We start from the raw sequence: 20,956 nt of genomic DNA on the forward strand, positions 1-20,956 counted from the left end.
AGCTGCTTTCTAAGCACACAGCAGCTAGAGATCCAAAAAAAGATTCCCAGTTGATATCATAATCATCATCACCACATAATGACTGGCATGCTGGAATTATGGGTAGCTCACTTAAAGATGTCATATATTCATATATTCTGTATTTGACAGATTAACCCCTTCCCCGGTATGCAGAAGCATACTCAACACTCACTTACCAGCATGCAATCACCCTATGCACGACTCCATGCAAAAGAGCATGACAATGATTGCTCAAACAATAGCGTACTCACAGCTGAGAAAGGTTCAGGCCACACACAAGGCCACAGCAAGTCCTCGGTCTGTCATGGATACTCCCCCATGCAGAAACCTATACAACAGTAAGACTTTCTGTATGAAGATCCAGGTCCCTGATCAACTATCCACATGTAACGCTTTGGGGTATATTGTTAAAAACTAAATAAAGATTTAGGTTTTGTTCCCAGCACTGTTCCTAGCTTTCTCATTTTTCAGTGCAACCTGACTCTGTGAATTGTGACTCTGATTTTCCCAGCTTCCATGTGGAAGAACAAACAAATAAAGATTCAAGCTGGACTTTTTCCAGACATATGCAGAATAATTATTCCCCCAAAATTCTCCTTATCTTTATCCTTGTGGATTTGATTACATCCTTGAGAAATCTGTCCCTCATTCCATATTCATCGGAAGAGAGGACATAACAGTTACAATTAGCATACTTGAACCAAGTTTACAGCCTTCTACCTTGCCTACATCTAATAATTTACCATGTCATTGATGCCACAACCACCATTCATTTCTAATTTCCACTTTCCCAACATAGTAGATCAGAAACAAATGACAGATATGCCAGATCAGTCAGAAGCGCTGTTGTTAACTGCCAATAAATCCTTTGGCTGATTCAACCATTTCATAATCATCTTACATTTCAGTGCACCAAGTCTCAGCCAAAAAGCCTTCATATCTGTGCCTCAGTCCCTACCACAAAAGAGCAAAATCTGAAGACCTGGAACTACAATACCATTATCAACAGTGATATAGAAAGCACCCAAATTCATACTTCTGTGCTAATAGCCCCACTCTCAAGAGACACAAAAGGCAATTTTGGGGGATGCCAAATGAAGTAGCCCTCAAAATAGATGAAGTTTCTATTTATTCTACTACTTGGGGAAAGTGTAAAGAGCGAAATTCTGCAATAAAATTTGCACATCCGTTCTTGCAGTTTTCAAAGCTCTCCAGACATATCAGTAAACACTCATAGTCAATTCTGTAAGTATCTATACAGATCTAAAAAGCTGCATGAACTCTGAATATTCACCCACTTGCAAGATATTTCTGATGTTGTTTTGTCAGTTTCCTTTTAGTAACATAAGATTTAAAAAAGAACTGATGAAATGCTTTGTATTTAAGAGATTTCTTACAGAAAGATCTACTAATTCCTTTCCTCAATATTAATGCCCTCCTGAGAAGCATTGCTTACTCCAAGGAAAGCTACTTAGTTCCTCAATAGCTTTTATTAGGCTACTGAGCCTACTACCTGTTCAAGTTACAGGTTGTAACCTGCTCAACTCAGAACACATCCAGAATGTTTGCATCTATACATGAATAACTATAAAAACAAGTCCTAGGAATATTAGTGAATTCTGCCTCACAAAAATCACTTTTTAACAGGCATATGTTGTGAAGGAGACAACGAAGTGACTTGCGCAGTGCCCGACAGAATCTGAAGAACAAGCCATACATCAATCTAAAAGACAGTATGACCTTGGTTTAATCCTCATTGTAAAGCCTTACCTTGCTTCTGAAATTCCTTGCCGCCCTTACTGGAGCTGCAGTTCCACCATCGCTGCCTTCTGTAGCCCAATGAAATGCGAGCCGCACATGGACACGTGCAGTTTATCTGTGGTTTTGTGACCATTACCTAAAGGAATGTGACTTCAAATTTCAGGGTCCTGTGGCTGTCAGGGCAACTTACCCTGCTCACATTAGAGAAGGGGCGCTTCCCACTCATAGGAATCTTATTTTATTCAAGGAAGAAATGAAATGCGTGAACAAAAAGAGTGCTCTATTTCTCCTTAGCTGGTAAATACAGGATTTAACCTAATAAACACTTCTCTAAGGTAAGGACATCATCCTCTGTTGTTGTTTTGGTTTTTTTTTTAAATCCACAGGGTTTCTCTTCCCCTCTCTTTCTCACATATTCAAGATGAGAGAAGCTTAAGTGAGCACAGCTACCAGTATTCCAATTTATTCAGCAGCAACCCCCGTGGACTGCTCACAGCAGACTGTGATTCTGCTTGAATTACAAGGTGTAGATACGTAATTCCATCCTTAATCCATCATTGTCAATGCCTGTCAATGCTGGTAAAGGAACAACTTTTACCTATGAGAAGTCCCAGAAGGCTGGGGAAAAAAAGCATGGGGCAAAAGGAGAGCAGAAATAGAGAGGGCACAAGTCCATTAAGAGCTCTCTGCACAAGTGCATGCAGAGGTAAGCAGGAAATGAGGGAATGGGACGAAGGACCAGGGTGCTAATAGAAAAGTAGCAAAGAGAAGGAGAAAGGAGATAGCCAGATTCCAAGCAGAATTTTTCAATAGCAATTAAAATCTCACTTCCAACATAATCTATGCCTTCTATTACACTGATCCCAGTGTAAAATGGTAGAGATGTTTGAGACCTCAGTAAATGCTGATGGATACCACTACATTACAGCCACAATCAATAAATCTCAAGTACATCATAATGGAACCTCAAAGCCTTCGGGTACAGACCTGTCAGTAAACTGGGACGGTATTACAAATAGACAACAAAGGATAATGCGAAGATTGCAAAAAGGGAACAACACAGAGACAATTTCTTGGAGGATGGAGTGGAAGGCAGAAAAGATGAAAAAGGAGGTAAGCTATTTAGACATAAGTGATGGAGAACATCAATAACTTCACACCTGTTTTATGTGATGGAGGATTCAGGAATGGAAAACAGTGAAAGCAATAATGAGACCTGGGATTAATTTTTCTTTTCCTTTTTAAAGGAACCGCTAGTAGTCACTCCATCACTATACTTCAGTACAGTCATCATCTACAATTAGACTCTGCCCACTCAGGCTAGAGAAGTCCCCTTCATATTTTTATCACAGAAACAATAGGGTTTATGTGCATATAAAAGACTCCTTTGACTTTGCTATGGGTACTTTTTATCTTTATGTTATTTGCTTGTCTGGCTAGATGTCTGGCAGATATGTCACGTAGTCCCAAACATGTAAAATGGATCACTGATACTAGAAAAGACAGAAAAAGCTGCCTTCTAAGTAGGCATTACCTTGAGGTTAAAATAAAAGTTGGAAAAATTTATTTTCAACCAACTCCACTCTTGGAATGTCCAATCGTATAACCCAAATACAGATGCATTATTGTTCTCTTCTTCCCCAGCTTACTAAGTGCTTTTCATAGTAAGCAGATTCTATTCTCCACAGTAAACAACCTAATGTGTAGCCAAGCAAAGTTTATACCCTGAAAAAGTATTGTTATTGATGACATGCTTTCTAGCAGCGTAAGATCTTTCAAAGAGATTGGAAGGAGGGGAAAAACCAGGAAGCTTCACAGTCAGCTTTTTCAGCTCTAACCCAAACCCATTAAGTTTGACTTGGACTGCTTAAGGAAGACAGAAGATCAGTTTAAAGATTAAGAATAGGGCACAGAAATAGTTTAAGAGTAGTCAAGTCATAGTAAAAATATTTGAAAAAGAAGAAGAACAAATAATTAAAGGAACCAACCTACTGCAGTGTGAGATTACAAAAATAACAAAGAGGGGAAAAAAGGAACAAAATTCTGAGATACTAAGAAGAAAGCAACTAAGAAATTGGTGAGCAAGAAGCTAATTCTCCCTGGGAGAACAGTACCATACTCAAAAGCAAGAAAAAGCATGAACTGGAGGAAAGGATATCAGATGTTGACCCAGGTTAAGAAGTGTTGCCCAACTTCCACATTGGACACACAGGCCTCATAAATGGTCTATTTTAAACACGCTGACCCAACCCCCAGCCAACACTGAAATTCAGATTTGTGGCCGACTTCTAACCAGCTGCAGCAAAGAACAAAATGGGGTGCAGACAGGGGCAGGGCAGCTCCAACTCCCACTCCGATTTGACTCCAGCTCTGAACCTTGAGGGAAATGTGACCCAAGTGACGGGACTCCCGCAGCCGGTGACAGGACATAGCCCCCTACCCTCTCCTTGGGTGGGCCCCACACCTCCTGCCCCACGGCCGGCCCCGCTCCTCAGCCTGCATGACGGGCACCACCCCCCGCCGCTAACCGCCGAGAGCGCGCGCGACCCTCCCTCGCCGTTAACCGTCCGCGCATGCGCAGAGCAGCCCCCGTGGGGCGAGTGAGGGGAATGGCGCGTCCCTGCTCCACAGGACAGGAGAAGGGGGGGGGAGGGGAGATGAGCGGCCGATCGCGCGCATGCGCAGGAAGGAAGGCACTCAGCCAGGCGTGAGTGAGGGCGCTTGCTGCACGGAAGATCCCATTCCGTGGGATCGTAGGCAGGAAGTGGAGGGTTCTCTCCCTCACTCTTGCTTGTCTTTTCCCTCCTTGGTGCTGCCTGGCCCCTATTACACAGTTCTTTGCCCGTAACTTTATTATCTTCTGCTCTGTCCCCAGTGGGTTAATTTCGACTACGTGGTACGGTCCTCTGTGTTCTACCCCATAACAAACCGGCTCCTCACAACGTACTTAATTGCTGGACAGAAACTACTCCGTTGTCCCCGTAACACCACGGCGCCATCCGGTAAGCGCACTGCCCCGCCTTAGATACTAGAAGGGGCGGGGAGTCAGGTTTGAATGACAGGACGCTTAGTGGGCGAGAAAAGACAAGAGAACCAATAACAACTCCGGGTAGCATTGATGAGCAGAGCTCACAGCCAACTGAGCTGGGCGGGCGGTCGCCCCCGAAGGAGGCGGGGCGTTCAGTTGCTAGGGCCGCGCTGTTGCTAGGGCCGCGGCAGAGCGCGGTGGCGGCAGCCGCTGCCCTGCTGGCCCGCCGCCGCCTTTCCCCGCGCCGGGGCGATGGTGAAGCTCGCTGCCAAGTGCCTCCTGGCAGGTGAGTCCGGCCCGTCCGGTCCCATCCGCCCCGCTGGCGGTAGGGGCCTAGAGCGGGCTCGGTGGGGCGAGGCCAACAGCAGGGCGGCGCAGGGACGCCCGGGCCCCCTCAACGAGGGGGGAGCCCCGGGGGGGTGGTGGCGGGCCGCGCCGGGAGGCGGTCCGGCCCCTTGTCGGGGGGTCGCCCCGACGGCGAAGAGGTGGGGAAAGAGGCGACGGGAGAGAGATGGGGACCTCAGCTCCATCGGGACGGAAGCGGTGGAAATCACGTTTGTTGTTACCTACCCCGTATCCTCTCCCCTTTACGGCGTGCGGAGAATCATGAGCTGTGTCCAGGGAGAGTGTGAAGCGTGGTCGGACCAGCTGAAATGCAAGGGCAGGATCTGAAAAAAAGAAAGAAAGAAAAACAAAATAAAAAGAGTATTTCTACATGTGTGGAAAGGTGGGTTGAGGATGGGGAAGGTGTGAAGACAGCTGAGTCCTGCCTCTTGTGGGAGGCTCACTTTGTGGTGGAGGAAAAATTCATGTCAGAAATTGGGATGATTCTGAGAGTGTGGTGGAAAGGTAAAGCCTTAGCAAAGAGTAGAAGGAAATGTGCACTTCATAGAGGCATCTTTTTCCCCAAGCAAACTGGAGGTTAACCTGAAAAAAAAAAGTGAGGGGAAGACACCAGTTTATTTGGTCGGGATGGATTACGGAGGTGTTGAAAGTAAGTACAGCTAATTGTTAACACTGGGGGAAGAAAACTTTTTCTTTTTTTTCCCCTCCCTCTACATTGAAGCTCTGTGCAGCCTCAGCCAGAAGCACAAATCCATAAAACTTTTGTGTGCAGACAACTCCCAGGTTTAACTCTTTGCTCCAAACCTGTTTTCTTTCATCCAAAATAAAATGTTTGCCTTTTTTTTAACCTCAGAAGCAGCTAACCCTTAACTCGCACAAAGCCAGATGTGATCTTTGGCAAATGCAAAAGAATTAATCTCCCTCATGCCTCTGTTGATAGTTACTGTGGACAGCATGAGTATCTTGCCTGTCTTCGAGATTTGAAACTTACACATTGTTTCCGTTTTGGAAGTTTCCAGGTCCCAATAGGTAGGCTTTGCTTAAGTCTTTCAAGTTTTGTTGTTTAGTGTTACCAAAGGCCAATTCCATGCCCATTTTAAATTCACATAGGTTTTCTTTGGACCACCCAGTTATGTGCTTCATCCTAATTGGGTCTGGAGCTGCCTTTTCAGGAAGGTCCTGTCCCGTATGTAGTGCTCTTAAGGGCTACAATAATATCCATATATTATTAAAAATAATAAAATAATGAAGCAGACCAGGCAAAATAACTTCTTTCTTGCAGAAGAAACCGATATAGTGAAAGAGACATAAGAGATGAGTAACCAAAACAACCTAAAGGGAGCAAGAAAATGCAATTACATAGGGAGGAGCAAAAACATCAGAGGTGGAACAGGGAGCTCTTGTATACCTAAGGAAATGGTTATGAAGAATAGAGTGGCTTACAGTATTGGGAGCTGCACCAAGGTCAAAGAGAACAACAGGGGAAAAGGGCTTTTAATAGCAAAAGAGGGACTTAACTTGACAATAGAAAGCGATTCCTGTGTTATCTCAAGGGTAATTTACAGACACACAGTAAAAGATATTGTTTGAGCTTACTATGGAGACACTACGAAAAGGTTTTCATTGTAGAAAGACAGTTGGCAGTAGCAGGCGTTTTAGAGACACGCTACAGATTCTGGCAGAATAACAGAAATATGGATGGAATAAATACTGTGGGATGCAGTACTGGTAGATGAGACCAAACTAAATGAAAAGGGCAAGGAAACTTATTTTGAGAAAGTATAGTGACGTAATGGGCTAAGAGGATGGCGAAGAATAAGAAGGGGGAAAGAACAACTGGAGCTGTCAAACTGAAGAAAGGCAACACATTAGTTAAGAATTTGCACTGGATGATGCCTGCACAGTTGGGAGCAACGTATGCTTCTCTATCTCATTTTACAAAGACAGATCTAATTGTCTATTGAAATACAGAATAGCTTCCACTCAGAACAGAGTGTTGTCTTCAGCACAAGCTTGAACTGATCAGGGAACAAACAAGCTGACTTACCAGATTTTCCTGTCTAAATATTATGAGCCCAACTCATCTCAAAGTAAGCAAGCATGCTAAAAATGTTCTTGTTTAAACAAGAACTACATTTGGTTAATGCATATAGGAGCAATTGTCACTATCCAAAACACTCTTCCTCCTCTATAATATTATGTGAGCAGATAGCTTTTGCAATTTCCTTCAAAACACCACCTAGGAAGCTGTAATAAAGTCAAAATATACCCCCTCCTGGGTTTGTTTATTAACAACATAACATAAAATACTTGTTGTATTTCAAGCTTGGCTGTCATGAGTGTTTCTTTAAGGGTAAAGCTAGAACCACTGAGGTATTTAATTCCTGGTTCCTGTCCTTTGAACTATCCAGGCTAGTGAGACAGTATGTGGAGAGGATAAGCCCTTTGGGAACATTAAGTTAAGTCTTTGTTTTGCAAGGATTATGATATTTTTCATAGACTGATATGGGCATATGTGAATTCTGCAGTTCTCTGCCACTGCTTTGGATCTTACGGAGTTTTGTAACAGCAGGCCAAAGCAGGGAGCTACCAGATTTGCCTGAAGTGTTGTGCAAGCCATACCAGAAAGCCTTGGCTCTAGAAGAGCAAAAACTAAAGCCCCTTGGTTTTGCTTCCATATAGGGATGAATCAGCAGGCTCTTTCTCTCCAGCCAAGTGACATTTGCTTCTGTTATGCCCAGGATGCAACTAATGAGGCACCAGCAGCATTGAGTCAGCAAGAGTTGCTGTCTTAGCAGGGTCAGCAAGAAGAGTTCATCAAGGAATGTTACCAGCTTAAGCAGCTTTGTAGTATATAAATGACCTGTCTCTTCCCTAAACTCAGTATATAACAAGGGTTTGAATCTGGGGAAATGGGTAATCTAAGGAGAGGAAATAGTCTGCTATGCAGCCCAGTCTCCCTTATCTCAGTGTGTTTTTCTCTACATGATAACATATCTGGGAAATAACATGATAACATATCAGGGAATAAGCAATCCGGGAGGTTCCTGGAATGCGTTGATGATAACTTCTTTCTCCAAGTGGTAGAGGAGCCAACAAGGAGAGGTGCTATGCTGCACAACATTCTTCTCTCTAAACTGGAGAGGTATGGATTTGATGGGTGAACTTTCCAGTGGATGAGGAATTGGTTAGATGGTCACATTCAGAGGGTAGTGGTCAACGGCTCAATGTCCGGGTGGAGATAGGTGACGAGTGGCATCCCACAGGGGTCCGTATTGGGACCAGTGCTGTTTAATATTTTTATGAATGACATAGACAGCGGGATCGAGTGCACCCTCAGCAAGTTTGCAGGTGACACCAAGCTGAGTGGTGCAGTTGACACGCCTGAGGGACGGGATGCCATCCAGCGGGACCTGGACAAGCTTGAGAAGTGACCCCATGTGAACCTCATGAGGTTCAACAAGGCGAAGTGCAGGGTCCTGCACCTGGGTCGGGGCAACCCCCGGTATCAATACAGGCTGGGGGACCAACGGATTGAGAGCAGCCCTGCCGAGAAGGACTTGGAGGTACTGGTGGATGAAAAGCTGGACATGAGCCAAGAGCGTGTGCTCGCAGCCCAGAAGGCCAACTGTATCCTGGGCTGCATCAAAAGAAGCATGGCCAGCAGGTCGAGGGAGGTGATTCTGCCCCTCTACTCTGCTCTGGTGAAACCCCACCTGGAGTACTGCATCCAGCTCTGGAGCCCTCAGCACAAGACAGACATAGACCTGAAATTTTAATTCTTAGGTAAAGGTTATAAGGTAGAACTGAATTTTAAACAAACAGCAGTTCCACCCTGATCTGGGGGCCCTTTACTGTGGTTCATAGAGCAGAAATCTGATGTCAGCAGCAGTATGCATAATGGCAATATTCAAATGGCCTCAAGTTGCGCCAAGGGAGGTTTAGATTGGACGTTAGGAGAAATTTCTTCACTGAAAGAGTGATCAGGCCTTGGAACAGGCTGCCCAGGGAAGTGGTGGAGTCACCATCCCTGGAAGTATTTAAAAGACGTGTAGATGAGGCCCTTAGGGACATGGTGTAGTGGGCATGGTGTGTTGGGTTGACGGTTGGACACGATGATCTTAGAGGTCTTTTCCAACCTTAGTGATTCTATGATTGTATGATTTCCTCACGTGGGTATTACATGTTAGATTGTTTTGTGCTTCTTGTGACAGTTATCTTGCCCGTATTCAGAGTTACAGCATCCAAGCTCTTATGCATGCGATAGTAACAGAACAGAGGGAAAATAAGATTCTCTAAGATGAAACAAAAATCTTTTATGTTTTCGGTTTTGCAGGAGATCCAGCTGTGGGGAAGAGTGCTTTAGCCCAGATATTTCGCAATGATGGGGCTCATTTTCAGAAGAACTACACACTGGTAAGCATACAAAGGTTCAAACTGCTATCCAACGTTTTTCTAAGTTGCATGATAAAACTAAGAAGGTCTAGAACAAAATAAATAATATGATTTTAAGTTGAGGCATTCAAGGTGGAGTCTTACAGGGTTTTCTTTCTCTTACACCCTAGATTCTGAAGAGAAACCATTTAATATTCTGTAAGTCTTTACATTATGAGGGTGCTGGTTTTGAAACTTAATGCAGAGTAATTTAGTTAATTTTCTAATTTTCCTGCTGAACCAATGTTTTCACAAGTGTTTGTGGTGTTAGAGAACTTCCCCCTTTAGGGAGTGCTCTATGAAAAAGCATTGCTGAAGGAGAAAGCTTTTAATTCCAACTATTAAATGTGCGTGTGGACAGTGCGCTTATCACTATGCAAACATGAAGATGTGCTGCATAGCCCCAAGATAATTATAATCTACAGAAACTGTTCCCAGATGAAGAGGATACAGTTTGCAGTCTTTCAGTGTGAGAATCAATGGTGATGACTAATCAGAAGCAGGATAAAAATAAAAGTAAATATAAGTAAAGTAAAAAAAGGAAAATATGAGTGTGGAGAAAAAAAACCTAAAATATGTTTATTCATTGAAATAAAGATGGAAACCAGAAGTTAAGGATAGAAATAGAACAAACAAACAAGCTACAAAGCAGAATGAGATAAAAGGTGGAAGAGGCACAAATAACCTCAGTCCCATATGTTAGCTGATCACATGGTTAGTGCAAAACGTTCTGAGGCGTGCTTTAGAGCAGCAACGTGATAGTGAACGTAGCCCTGCAGATTTCAGCTAATACCCTTAGTTGTATATAGGCAAATCTCTGGATGTTGGTTCTTCTCTGTCTTTTTCCCCCATCAGAGCAAATCTGTGTGGCTTTGACATGTAGGTGGGTGTATGTTACCAGAGTTATGAGGAGTTCCCAGTCTATGTTTGATGGGATTGTAGTGATTCACAAGAATTGCCTCAATCCAATGCATAGTTGGTATGCAGTTGGACAGGCTCTTAAAAACTCTTTTGATCCTTGTTTTCCTGATTCTTCTTGACAGACAACAGGCGTAGAACTGTTGGTGAAGGCTGTGTCAGTTCCAGAGACAAGTGATAGTGTGGTGAGTTTTTCTGTGACATAAATTGGGTCAGAAAGAGACATCCAGAGCTCAAACCTCACTTCAGTCTCATTCTGGTGGAAGATGGCTCTGCATGTTCATAAAGCCATAAAGTTGCATTAAGGAAATGAGGCTGATCGTGTACAATTGCTGATACTCCGGGGTTAGTTTAATCTTAAAAAATGTAAGTTTTACATACTTGTATCCAACATGACTTCTTAAACCAAAGCTGTTGCCAGCTTTGTTAGGATTCTGTTCTGTCCTTTAAGGCACTCAGGTTTAGTTCATGTTTCTTAGAACTACAGGAGGTGGAACTTATCTGTTATTTCTCCTTAATGCCCTATACTCTCACTAGTGGAATGTGAACCACATGTATAATTTTGTATAATAGGGCAGGTTACTGTCCCACTCCACATATTCTGTTTCCAGTAGGGATGGAAACCAGACTTGGGGCCTTGGAGGTAACCCTTCTATTGGTTATACATGTAAAATAGCTATTTCTTTTCTCATACTGCCTGAACTGGACTATTCTCAGTGCGGGGAACTTGTCCATTAGGGACATGACACTGCTGTACTGAACAAAATGCAGCAGTTACAAGTTCCAGTATTTACTTTCAAAACCTTTCCTTACACTGCATTTTTCCTGGCAAGAGCTTTCTTTCTGCTTCCGCTTTCAGGAATTCTTCATTTTTGACTCTGCAGGAAAAGATCTATTTTCTGAAATGCTGGAGAAACTGGTAAGTCTTATGTAACAGCCCTCTTCTTCCAAAGAAGTGCTTTTGCTTTGAAGATCTGAACTCTCCAGTCTGGCAGATGTAGCAAACTTTGTCTTTAGTGTAAATGGGAGCAATTACCTCGGATGCCAATGCATCCTGTTCTACCTCTTTAAAACTTATAAAAGTACTAGAAGAAATACTTTCCAGAGGAAGGCAGGCAGGTATTAATTCAGTTTTCTTACAGAAGAAATAGGAATGTTTAACTGAGAATCACTGTGTGCTGTTGGTGAAAGTTATTTTTATTTCTTAGAAAAGCATCTATTTTGCTGCTACTCCAACAGTGGGATTTTTTTGTGTTACAATGATGTGTTTGATCCAACAGGACTCATTCTTGTCCTTGAGCATAATACTGCCCTTGATTTTTTCCTTCATGCATTTGTGTCCTTACCTGTGCAGTTCTCCATTGTGTTATCTCATTTTGAGACATAGGATCAATTAATTGATGTGAGGTTTCATAAGATGGCTAAGTTAACCTAATGGTTCACTGCTCTACAAGAGGCAATTCCACTTTTGCCCTTGCACTAGGTTTGGTTTGCAAGAGACCCCTCTAGAAGGTGGCTAAGCTTCTCAAGCTGGAAGAAAACCTTTCTACTTTTTTCTGTGGGATTAATTTTGTGCTGATTCAGCATGAAGAATCAGCTTCCCTAGGGATCAGATGAGTGTCAGAGCTGATAGAAGTAAAGGAGCAGGACCGTGCAGACAGGAGTGGAGAAAGAGAGCAAAATTACCTCTTCCAGTGCCAGCTATCCATTTAGTCAGCTCAACTGAAATGTGAAACCTCAGCCAGGGCATAGGATTCCTGTATGTTAGGCTTTTTATTTTTGCCTTAGCATCTGTGTTTACAGACTGGCTGTTGACCACATCAGTTTCATTGGAGCTGACAATGTTCCTTTCTTGCTGTGCAGTGGGAGCAACCCAACGTCCTGTGCCTTGTGTATGATGTCACTAATGAGCAATCTTTCAACAACTGTGCCAAGTGGTTGGAGAAGCTGAGGGCTCAAGCAGTTGGAGTGCACATCCCAGGTAAGAAATGGGTGAGATTCTTGTTATAAGCTCCCCTCTTGTATGACAGCAGTTCTTCCCCTTGAGATGTGGCATAGAGCATTTCTTTTAAGCCAGGGGCAGGCATGGCTTCCTCCAACTCATTTGCTTTTAACACAAAGCGGATAAGGCATAAATATGTTTCCTTTATGGAACCTTTTCTAAGTAGTTGTAGGCTGTTCTCCACGCCTCCAACTTTTTCAGCTACTTCTAAAAATGTTCCAGCGTTTATTGCTAACAAGTCAGCATTTCTGGGTGGTTGTTCTTCCTTTGTTTCACGTTTTTTTCTGTAGGTGTCTTAGTGGGAAATAAAACAGACCTGGCTGGTCGTCGAGTTGTGGAGCAGAAACAAGCACAGGAGTGGGCTGAGAAACATGGCCTGGAATACTGTGAGATGTCAGTGGTGAGTATCTGCTCCTTTCACCATCTGTGGAAGTGGGTGTTTGTAAAGTTATCTCCTCTTTCAGATAAAGAAAGATAATTGGGGGCTCTCTTCCACTTGTTTGTCATTTAACTCACCCTCAGTTTTAATCTGTCTTTTGTGAAGCAGTTAGAGCAGAAATAGTCAAATGCTTATTCAATCTGTCATTCACAACTTTCTTATTTCTTTACAGAAGGAGATGAAAAATTTTGAGGCCCCTTTCCACATCCTGGCAAAGTCATTCCACCAACTGTACAAAGAGAAAGTGGAAACTTTTCACTCACTAGCTTGAAGGCTGTGACTGGGAGGACTTATTTGTCCTCTAAGCTTCTTCTAGTGCCCAGAATCCTGCAGGATGGAATACAGAGAGAAGAAAAAAGATGAGCTATTTCCTTCTTCATGGTCATCTTCTGGTAACTCAAAATAAACTAGAAATAAGCAAGTGGAAAGACACTCTTCTGAAGTTGCTACCTCAGCATTCATTTCATGTCCTCTAACTTGGTTCTTTGCTCACTGAAAGTCTGCTAGATTGGAGGAGGCGGGGAATAAAAGGGGAGGGCAGAATGGAAATTGCCAGCTTTTTGCTTTGATATTGTCTTGTCTCTTGTCTGAACAGACTTCCTGCTGCTACAAGCAAGGATTTAGAGGTTTGGAGAAGGCGAGAGGAAGCTGACAGGATGTTTTTCAACTTAAGCAACCCAGTCTTGATATATACATTGCAGGGGCAGGAGTGATTTGGCCCTGCCACTTGAAAAGCATTTTCAGTAGGAGGCCTATGCCCTAAAATCAACCCATGGAGACTGAGATGTGTGGGAACCGAGCTGGATTTAGGTGTGTTTCTAGGAGTGCCCAGAGTTTGAGGCCTGTTTTAACAGTGTTGCCCTTATCAGTTGTAGGACTGATATGCTGATGACTAATATGTGTTTCTGACTTCTAGAATGTGGTTCTTTTCTTCAACGTGGCTCACTTTGCCTGGTAGGAACTGTCTTGCATCTGTACCGCTGTCAGTTGGTAACGCAGTGCCCTCTGCTGGTCCCAGGTTGCAAGATTTCTCTTGAAGCGAGTGGGACTTTTACAGGCACATCCAAATTGGCTGATCTGCAAAATGGGGTCAGATAGCAAGAATACCTCTTTTATTCTAGGGACAAGACCAAAATTTTAAACAAATTATCTTTCCTTCTTCATGCATTTGTCATCTTAAGTGTTTTTGTGTCATTTTTCTTTTTGTCAGCTGAACTTGGCAATACCATGTTCTCATTAGGTTCAGTTCTCAATCCCTTGCTAGAATCAGAGTCCTCTTTGTTGTCAAACTTTCCCTGCTTGTCCTTGAATTTCGGATTGAAGACCACGATTCTGATGTTGCTAGTGGAAACAGGACTCAGGAAATGAAAGACAACCTGGCTAAGTTACTCTGACTCAGCCATGTCTGGCTGGAAGTTTCGTATCAGAAAGGGTAAAAGCCTAGAGAGAACTGCTCTTTTGTGTGGAGTACTGATGTTGCATGTGTGAGAGTCTATTTGCTAATGCAGTATGTGAAAGCATCCATGGTAAGGTACTGCCTTGTGACTGATCCGAACACCGAGGAGTTCAAAACTGTAACCTTTCTCTTCTCCCAGATTATGTTAGCCTCAGCAAGAGAAGCTGAATTTTGTAGAAAATAAGCACTGAGTGATTTTTCAGGCAGGCTTTTCAGGAATCTGTGTTTTAAGACTTTTATATGTGCATTTTATAACCATTTTTATGCCCAATGCTAGGAAAAGTACGTTGGATTGAACATAAGAAATATGGCTGCAGATGTTGTAGCTGAGTTTATGAAGCATTTCAAGAATCTGGAGAAGCAGCTGGGCTCATTTCACTGGCAACAGTGTGTTGATGCTGGGAATTAGCTAGGGAGCATGAATACCAGCTAAAGAGGTTAAGTAGGAGCTCAGCCCACAAGAAAAGAAAATGAATAGGTTCTTTTGCTAGAAGTCACCTCAAAAAATGACAGAACCAGCTGGGAAAGCTCTTGCTTCCTCCAAAGAAGGAAGGACTCCTCCATGGGCTTAGGATAACTAGAAGACTCGCTCTTTTTTGAATTGGATTAGCATATTGGCGTTTTTATCTTACATGGGTTGTCTTGTTAATTCTGGGGAGGTGTCTGTTGATTTACATGGGCTGAGTAGAGTCTTGCCTGCAGGTGCTAGTACCTCTGGCTATTAAGAATAAAAGATATTTTGGATGCTGTGCTGATCTAGTTAAAGAACTAAAGAAGGTTTGTTTTGATTTGGTAGCTCATTTCCCCCTGGTTCTGTTGATGACGTGATTACAACACAAGACAGATATTTTTTCATATTGAAAATAGCATGCCAGGTGTGTATGCCACCTGTGACATGGTGTATAGGGGGGATGAATGCCTTGGGAATGGGTGATAAAGTGAATCCTATGCAATCTTTAACCAGGGAGTTCAATCTCTCTGCACCAGAAGGACCTCCCATAACTTCAAATAAACAATGTAAATGCACCAGTAAGATGAAGATTGGTGAACGCTGTTTTATTAAATGAATGCAAAAGCTGGAGGATCTCATTAAGGGAATGCTTGCAGTGGTGATTTGTGATTTATAGGGAAGCTGCTTTTGAGAGGTTAGTGAAGAAAAATATATCCCATGCAGGGAAAGATATATTGCCTGAGAGAGGAAATGTGTGATCTAATTAGCTAGCAGTAGGGATTCACCCACTGCCCCTTTCCCTCTTTCCACAGGCCATGACTAGAATTAGAAAAGAGCTTGTGTCTAAAGCATGTTGCCCAACTTGCTTTTTACAGGACTATTTCAAGCACTAATGTAGACACAATTTAATGTCCTTCAAAATGGTATGTTTGACAATAACCATCTCCGTCCTTCCGAATGCATTTTAAAAGCATAATATGTTGTCCTTCCTGGCTAATGTGCTATATAATACCAGCACGATGCAGGTGATGCTTGTTGCTATTTTCCTAGCTTATTTGTGACCTTGGTTGTAGAGGCTAGTAGTGAAGAGTAGGTAGAGAACACGAGAGCCAGATACAGGAAGGCTGTGGAAAATAGTTTTGTGTCTGTGTGAAGGAGTTTAGGGTAGTGAGTAGGTGAGCTGGACAAGCAGAGTGAGTAAGAGTTTGAAGCCATTATTAGGTTTCTCTTACTGTGTTCAGTAACTGTTGTGGTCACATCTGTAGGGTGAGGATGCATTTTGCTGCTTATAGCCTTAGCATCACTCTGAATTACAGACACCGGGGAGAGCAGTGGGAGGAAGGCAGAAAGCTTGTCTGCTGACCGGGAATCTTGTTGTCTTCTTACAGCTCCCCTACTCTGTCCAACTGTGCGCTGCTGCAGATGCTCAGCATGGATGTTTACAACCCAGAAGAGACCCAGTTCAACCAGAACTGAAATTTGAAAAGAAGGGGGAGGAAACAAACAGGCCTTTAGCCGTTTTTAGGAGATACATAGTCCTTCTTTTTCCTGCTTGCTTGTTTGATTAGACAAAAAACATTCTTTCCTCCTTGGGGTCCCTCCTTCTTACCTTTCCTTTGGTCCTCGTGGTTCTGCTGCACAGAATCACTGTTATACTTGTGCCCTGCTTTACTTAGCTTGATACATCACCAGCTGATTTTTTTTATCCTTCTAATTTCTGCATTATCTATTCCCAAGGCTGCAAGACATTTCTTCTTAGAGAGATTAATAGACTAAAGAAAACAAAAGTGGAATTTTTAGTCAAATTGTCTTGGAAGAAAGAACCTTAAGAAGCTGACTGACATTCTGAAATTTTACTGGAAATTTGTTTGTGTAAAGTTGTCATATTAAAGATGCTTTAACAGTTTTGTTTTGTCTTGCCAGACATATTCTACTGTGGAGTGAAATGCAGGATGTAAAATTCCAGAAAGATCAGGTTTTATTGTGGGAGTTAATAGGAGTTTCAAAGCTGTTCATACTGTGATAAGATCTGTTCAGTCTTAACAATGGAGTGGTCATTGCTGTTCATAATAAAGCATTAAATATACTGAAATGGGGCTGTCAGAACAGTTTCTTCTAGAGATTTGTTCATTTTAGAGACTTAAAACTTAAGGAAGGACATCTTTCAGAAAACTGCTCTGATAAATGACACCGTTTGGACCAGGGTTATTTCTGATACAACTTTGGTGACTTAAAGGGCTAGATTTAGTCTTTTATGCCAATTGACTCCCCTGGGTAAGCTTCATTTCTTTACCCGCTATACATCTTGGACCAATCTGACCTGATAGCAAAAGACACATGATGTTGTTGAAAATGAAATACTACCTTGGGGCAGAAGGATAAACTGCATGGCCTCCTGAGGTCCTCTCAGCAATACTTTCTATAATTCTATTAGATTAAGTGGGGAAAGAAGTAGCGTGGAAAGCACAAAACAGGCTAAGTCATAAACTAGCAATTAAACTGGGAGCTGGGCTGGGCTACAGCAGAAAACGTACAATCTATCCCAATTAAGAGCTGTATCTCAAGAGAAACCAGGAGCCTGACGCAGGTGCTGACAGCAGGGAAAATACTGCATTTCTGGTCTGTAGGCAGCAACTGCTTTCTACTGGTGCTTACACAGATCCATGGGAGGTCCATACCCCGCTCAAGACTGTGCTCTGCTTTTAATAATGATTGTATCTATGATGTTCAGGTGGCCACTGCTTGCAGTTGTTGTCTCATCTGCCTGTATAAAGCCAGCAGTGTGAGGGCAGATTATCTGCTAGTAGCAGAAGACATTCCTGTTCTTGACACCATCCATGATGGGACCCCTCTCCCCCCATGCATTCTCAGTCCCTTTCCTACCTCATATCCACTTCTTGATGGAGAATATCCACCTCTGCTTGTTCTTAGCAAGTAACTTTTCCATCTTGCAGATGGTACTCCATGGAAGCTGGGGCTAAGGGACTTCTAGGTGGAGTCTTAGCAGGAGCTCTTCAAGGGCCATGTTGGCCCCTGCAATGTCTCTCTTAGCCTAAGGGCACATCATCTCCCTGCTTCTCGCATCCTATTTCCTCCTCCTGCTGTCATCTTGCCTTGAGAACAATGACTTCTGTGCCAGTTGCCCTTGGCTCTGTTGACCCGGAACAACAATGCTTGGGGGAGGGAGAAAGAAGAGAGCTACTCAATCTCTAGTCTTTTCAGGGCTCTTTAGGTGTTGTGACTCCCTGTGGAAGTTACCTGAGAGGTGGGGATGTTGCTCAGTTTAGAGTGTAATTTCCTGGCAGGAGACCCCCAGCTGAGTCCTGGCAGCCTCATTTTGGCTCTTCAGAGCTTGCCGCAGTGTAACTTTCACAGACACTGGCTGTTCTCGTTCTGACTTGGAGTTTGGTTTTGTTTTTTTTTTTTTTTACTCCTTGGGGGTCTTTCTCTTGTTCTTCTGTCACAGCTTCACATATTTCCTCCCCTAGAGCTGTTTGTCAAGAGAAGCCTGGAATTGCTCTCTTTCCTGGTCTCCGAGATCAAATCCAAATCTGGCAATGTTTAAAAGGGAAATGTGACAGACCCTACATGTCAAGCTGGGGTCAGGGATGGGGTCAGTTTGATGAGTTTCCCTCCAGCCAGATATGCATCAATTGGAGAAACGTGGAGCCTGTAATCTCTCTGCACAAGTACTGGAAAAATACACGATATGAGGACTTTGAGTTAGGGACTGTGAGCAGAGTAGGTATATAGGCAGAACTGATCAGCTGCTGTGTCCCAAACAGGGGAAATGCAGGAGCAGTAGGGGAATAGGAGTATGTAGGGAAGAGTGGGGTTTATATCCCTTCATGAAGAGCCCAAAGTATTTGCTGAGGCAGAGTGGGAGGGTGGGAATTAGGGGTGGGAAGACCTAAGGCTTTTCCTGGCTTGTAGAATGATGTATGGAAATAAAGTGGGAGGAAAAGTAATTTTTGCATGAGCCATTGAGGGAAAATGAGGATACGGAGTAGAGCTGAATGACACTGCAGGTGGGAGGGCAGGTGGTAAGAATAAATAACTGAACAGAGATTTTCAGGGCCAAGATCTCGGGGCCAAGGTCAGTTTGGGGAATTCAGAGCCATGACGAGTAAGGTCAATGGTAGCTATCAGTTTAGGTTCAAGATGTAGGGCCTGCATTAGAACAAGGCAGGATGAGTTAAAGTCTGCGTGACAGGGTTGACGCTGGGATTTGGTAGGGCAATAGTGAGAATCCAGAATGATAAGCCTAGGAGTAGTGTGGGGAGATAAGAACAGCAAGCTGTGATGCTGTGAGGAGCAGTGGCTGGAGTCAGCATATCCAGGTGAGACCAGAAAAAATAGAGTAGGTAAGCTAAGGACACTATCAGACTAAAAGGGTGGAAGAGTGTGAAGAGATGTTGGAAATTCAGACTGAGTACAGTTCTTCCAAGGGGATTTCTAAGTGGAGGGAAATAGACGCCTACAATTGTTACCCACACATCTTCGTATCATTTGAAACACAAATTAGTTCCAGCGCTATCTCTATTTTCTTTTGCCAGAAAGTGGGGTGATCTACTTGCTTAAACCCTTTTTTTTTTTTTTTTGAGGGAGTGGGGAACAACACATAAACTTATGCCTAATTGTGCTGCAGTATCCTGAATACATTATGTTCATCCATTCAGAGAATGGAAAGAGAACCTGAACCTCACCCGACCAAGCAGAAGTGCCCACTACAACTTGAGCATTGACATCTCACAACAGAAACTTCATGACCAGTTCATACAGCGGAAGACCTCCCCAGAATATCAATATTTAACCTCAAAAAATAGAAAAATGCAATGTGTGTGAGGTCAATGTAAAGCAGATAGAAATCACTCTATTCATGAATAAAATTACCTACAATAAAAAACGCCTTCAGCTCTGCATGGGAGGAATCTCTTCTGTATTGGTTTCCCTTCTCTGCTTTTGCTAATTTATTTTGATTCCTGTGAAGCATCACTTTCTCTTAATCTAACAGTTGTGCATGGCCATTGTGTGCTATTTCTAGGACTTTGTTTTTGCGATGTTGAGTGGCTTCAGTTTGGGGACCGTGAAACTGGAAGTTTTGAAATTCAGGTTGCAGTTGAAGCATCAGGCATATAATCAGCTTGTAGGGACAGCAGAACAGAGTATCTAGGAAAAACATCTTACAGGGTTAAGATAATGCTTTTCAGTGCTATTGTCAGCAGAGAGAGATCAGGCTGCAATGAATGTGAAAATGTTAAATGGGGAAGGAACGCTGGTGGGCTTGGAAATGGGTAACGAGTGCACGTTTCTTGTAACTGAGGTAAATGCAGAGGAAACGATACTGCAAGTCTCTGGCTGCAGATGTCTGGGGAGGTAGTAGAGGAGGTAAAGGAGCATTCTTGGACAATGTCGTGAAACAGGGTAAGGGCAGGAGGACAAAAGCAGAGTAATGCAGACTCTGTCCTCTAGTTTCTGCACCTGTTGAGACCTGGGGATATTTCCCTTAAGTGGACTAAGTCATTGCTCTTTGTGGCCCTCCCAGCTAAGACGGCCAGTAGGGTGGCTTTCCCTCTTCACCAAGGCAGAAGTGATCACTGGATGCCATCTCGGTCCACAACCATTTTGATATCTGATTCCTCTACACTGTCCATGCCTCTTGCCTTTTTCCTCCTAACTGTCTCTGCGCATGGACATCTTGTAACTATACGTCCCCACAATTCTGCTACACCTCCCATGCTAACAGCCCTCCCCATTACCTTAAGACTGCCTAGATCCCCCCATGTACTTTTCTTTCTGGGGTTATAACCTGCTGTCAGAAAAAAAAGCACTGGTCTTTCTGTCCATTACCACCCTCTCCTATCCCTCTCCTCTCCATCTGGTACTAGGGTAGAGCTTGTGCCTTGTTCAGCTGGCTAGTTCTGGCACGAAACTGGACTGGTATAGGAGCAAGAGAGCTGTGCCCATGTTGGACTGTTTTCTCTGCGCGGGTGAGGGGCATCCGAGGCAGGCACCCTTTCCTCCTTTTATCAGACTGCGCTCATTTATTATACCATCTGTTTTCCCAGTGCCGGAGATGATGCTGGGGATATGTGACTTGG

General features: G+C 43.3%; 1 protein-coding gene across 4 annotated transcripts; it reads left to right on the forward strand.

Moving 5' to 3' along the window:
* Positions 1 to 4,968: 4,968 nt before the first annotated feature.
* On the forward strand, positions 4,969 to 19,776 carry IFT27 (intraflagellar transport 27). Of its 4 annotated transcripts, none has more exons than XR_012674490.1 (8): positions 4,969 to 5,096; positions 9,492 to 9,571; positions 10,633 to 10,692; positions 11,367 to 11,426; positions 12,371 to 12,488; positions 12,800 to 12,909; positions 13,121 to 13,340; positions 19,460 to 19,776. XR_012674490.1 is itself a non-coding variant. In XM_075156189.1 (7 exons), the coding sequence occupies exons 1-7, from the start codon at positions 5,063 to 5,065 to the stop codon at positions 13,217 to 13,219; spliced, it is 561 nt and encodes a 186-aa protein (XP_075012290.1). In that variant the 5' UTR covers positions 4,969 to 5,062; the 3' UTR covers positions 13,220 to 16,947. The 4 variants fall into 4 exon arrangements, 1 of the variants encoding a protein (XP_075012290.1); XR_012674487.1 differs by lacking the exon at positions 19,460 to 19,776 and adding an exon at positions 16,244 to 16,947 and having other exon boundaries at positions 13,121 to 13,758; XR_012674489.1 differs by lacking the exon at positions 19,460 to 19,776 and adding an exon at positions 16,244 to 16,947.
* The last annotated feature ends 1,180 nt before the right edge of the window (positions 19,777 to 20,956 follow it).

The sequence above is a fragment of the Calonectris borealis genome, chromosome 1 (assembly GCF_964195595.1).
Source record: "Calonectris borealis chromosome 1, bCalBor7.hap1.2, whole genome shotgun sequence".
NCBI lineage: Eukaryota > Metazoa > Chordata > Aves > Procellariiformes > Procellariidae > Calonectris > Calonectris borealis.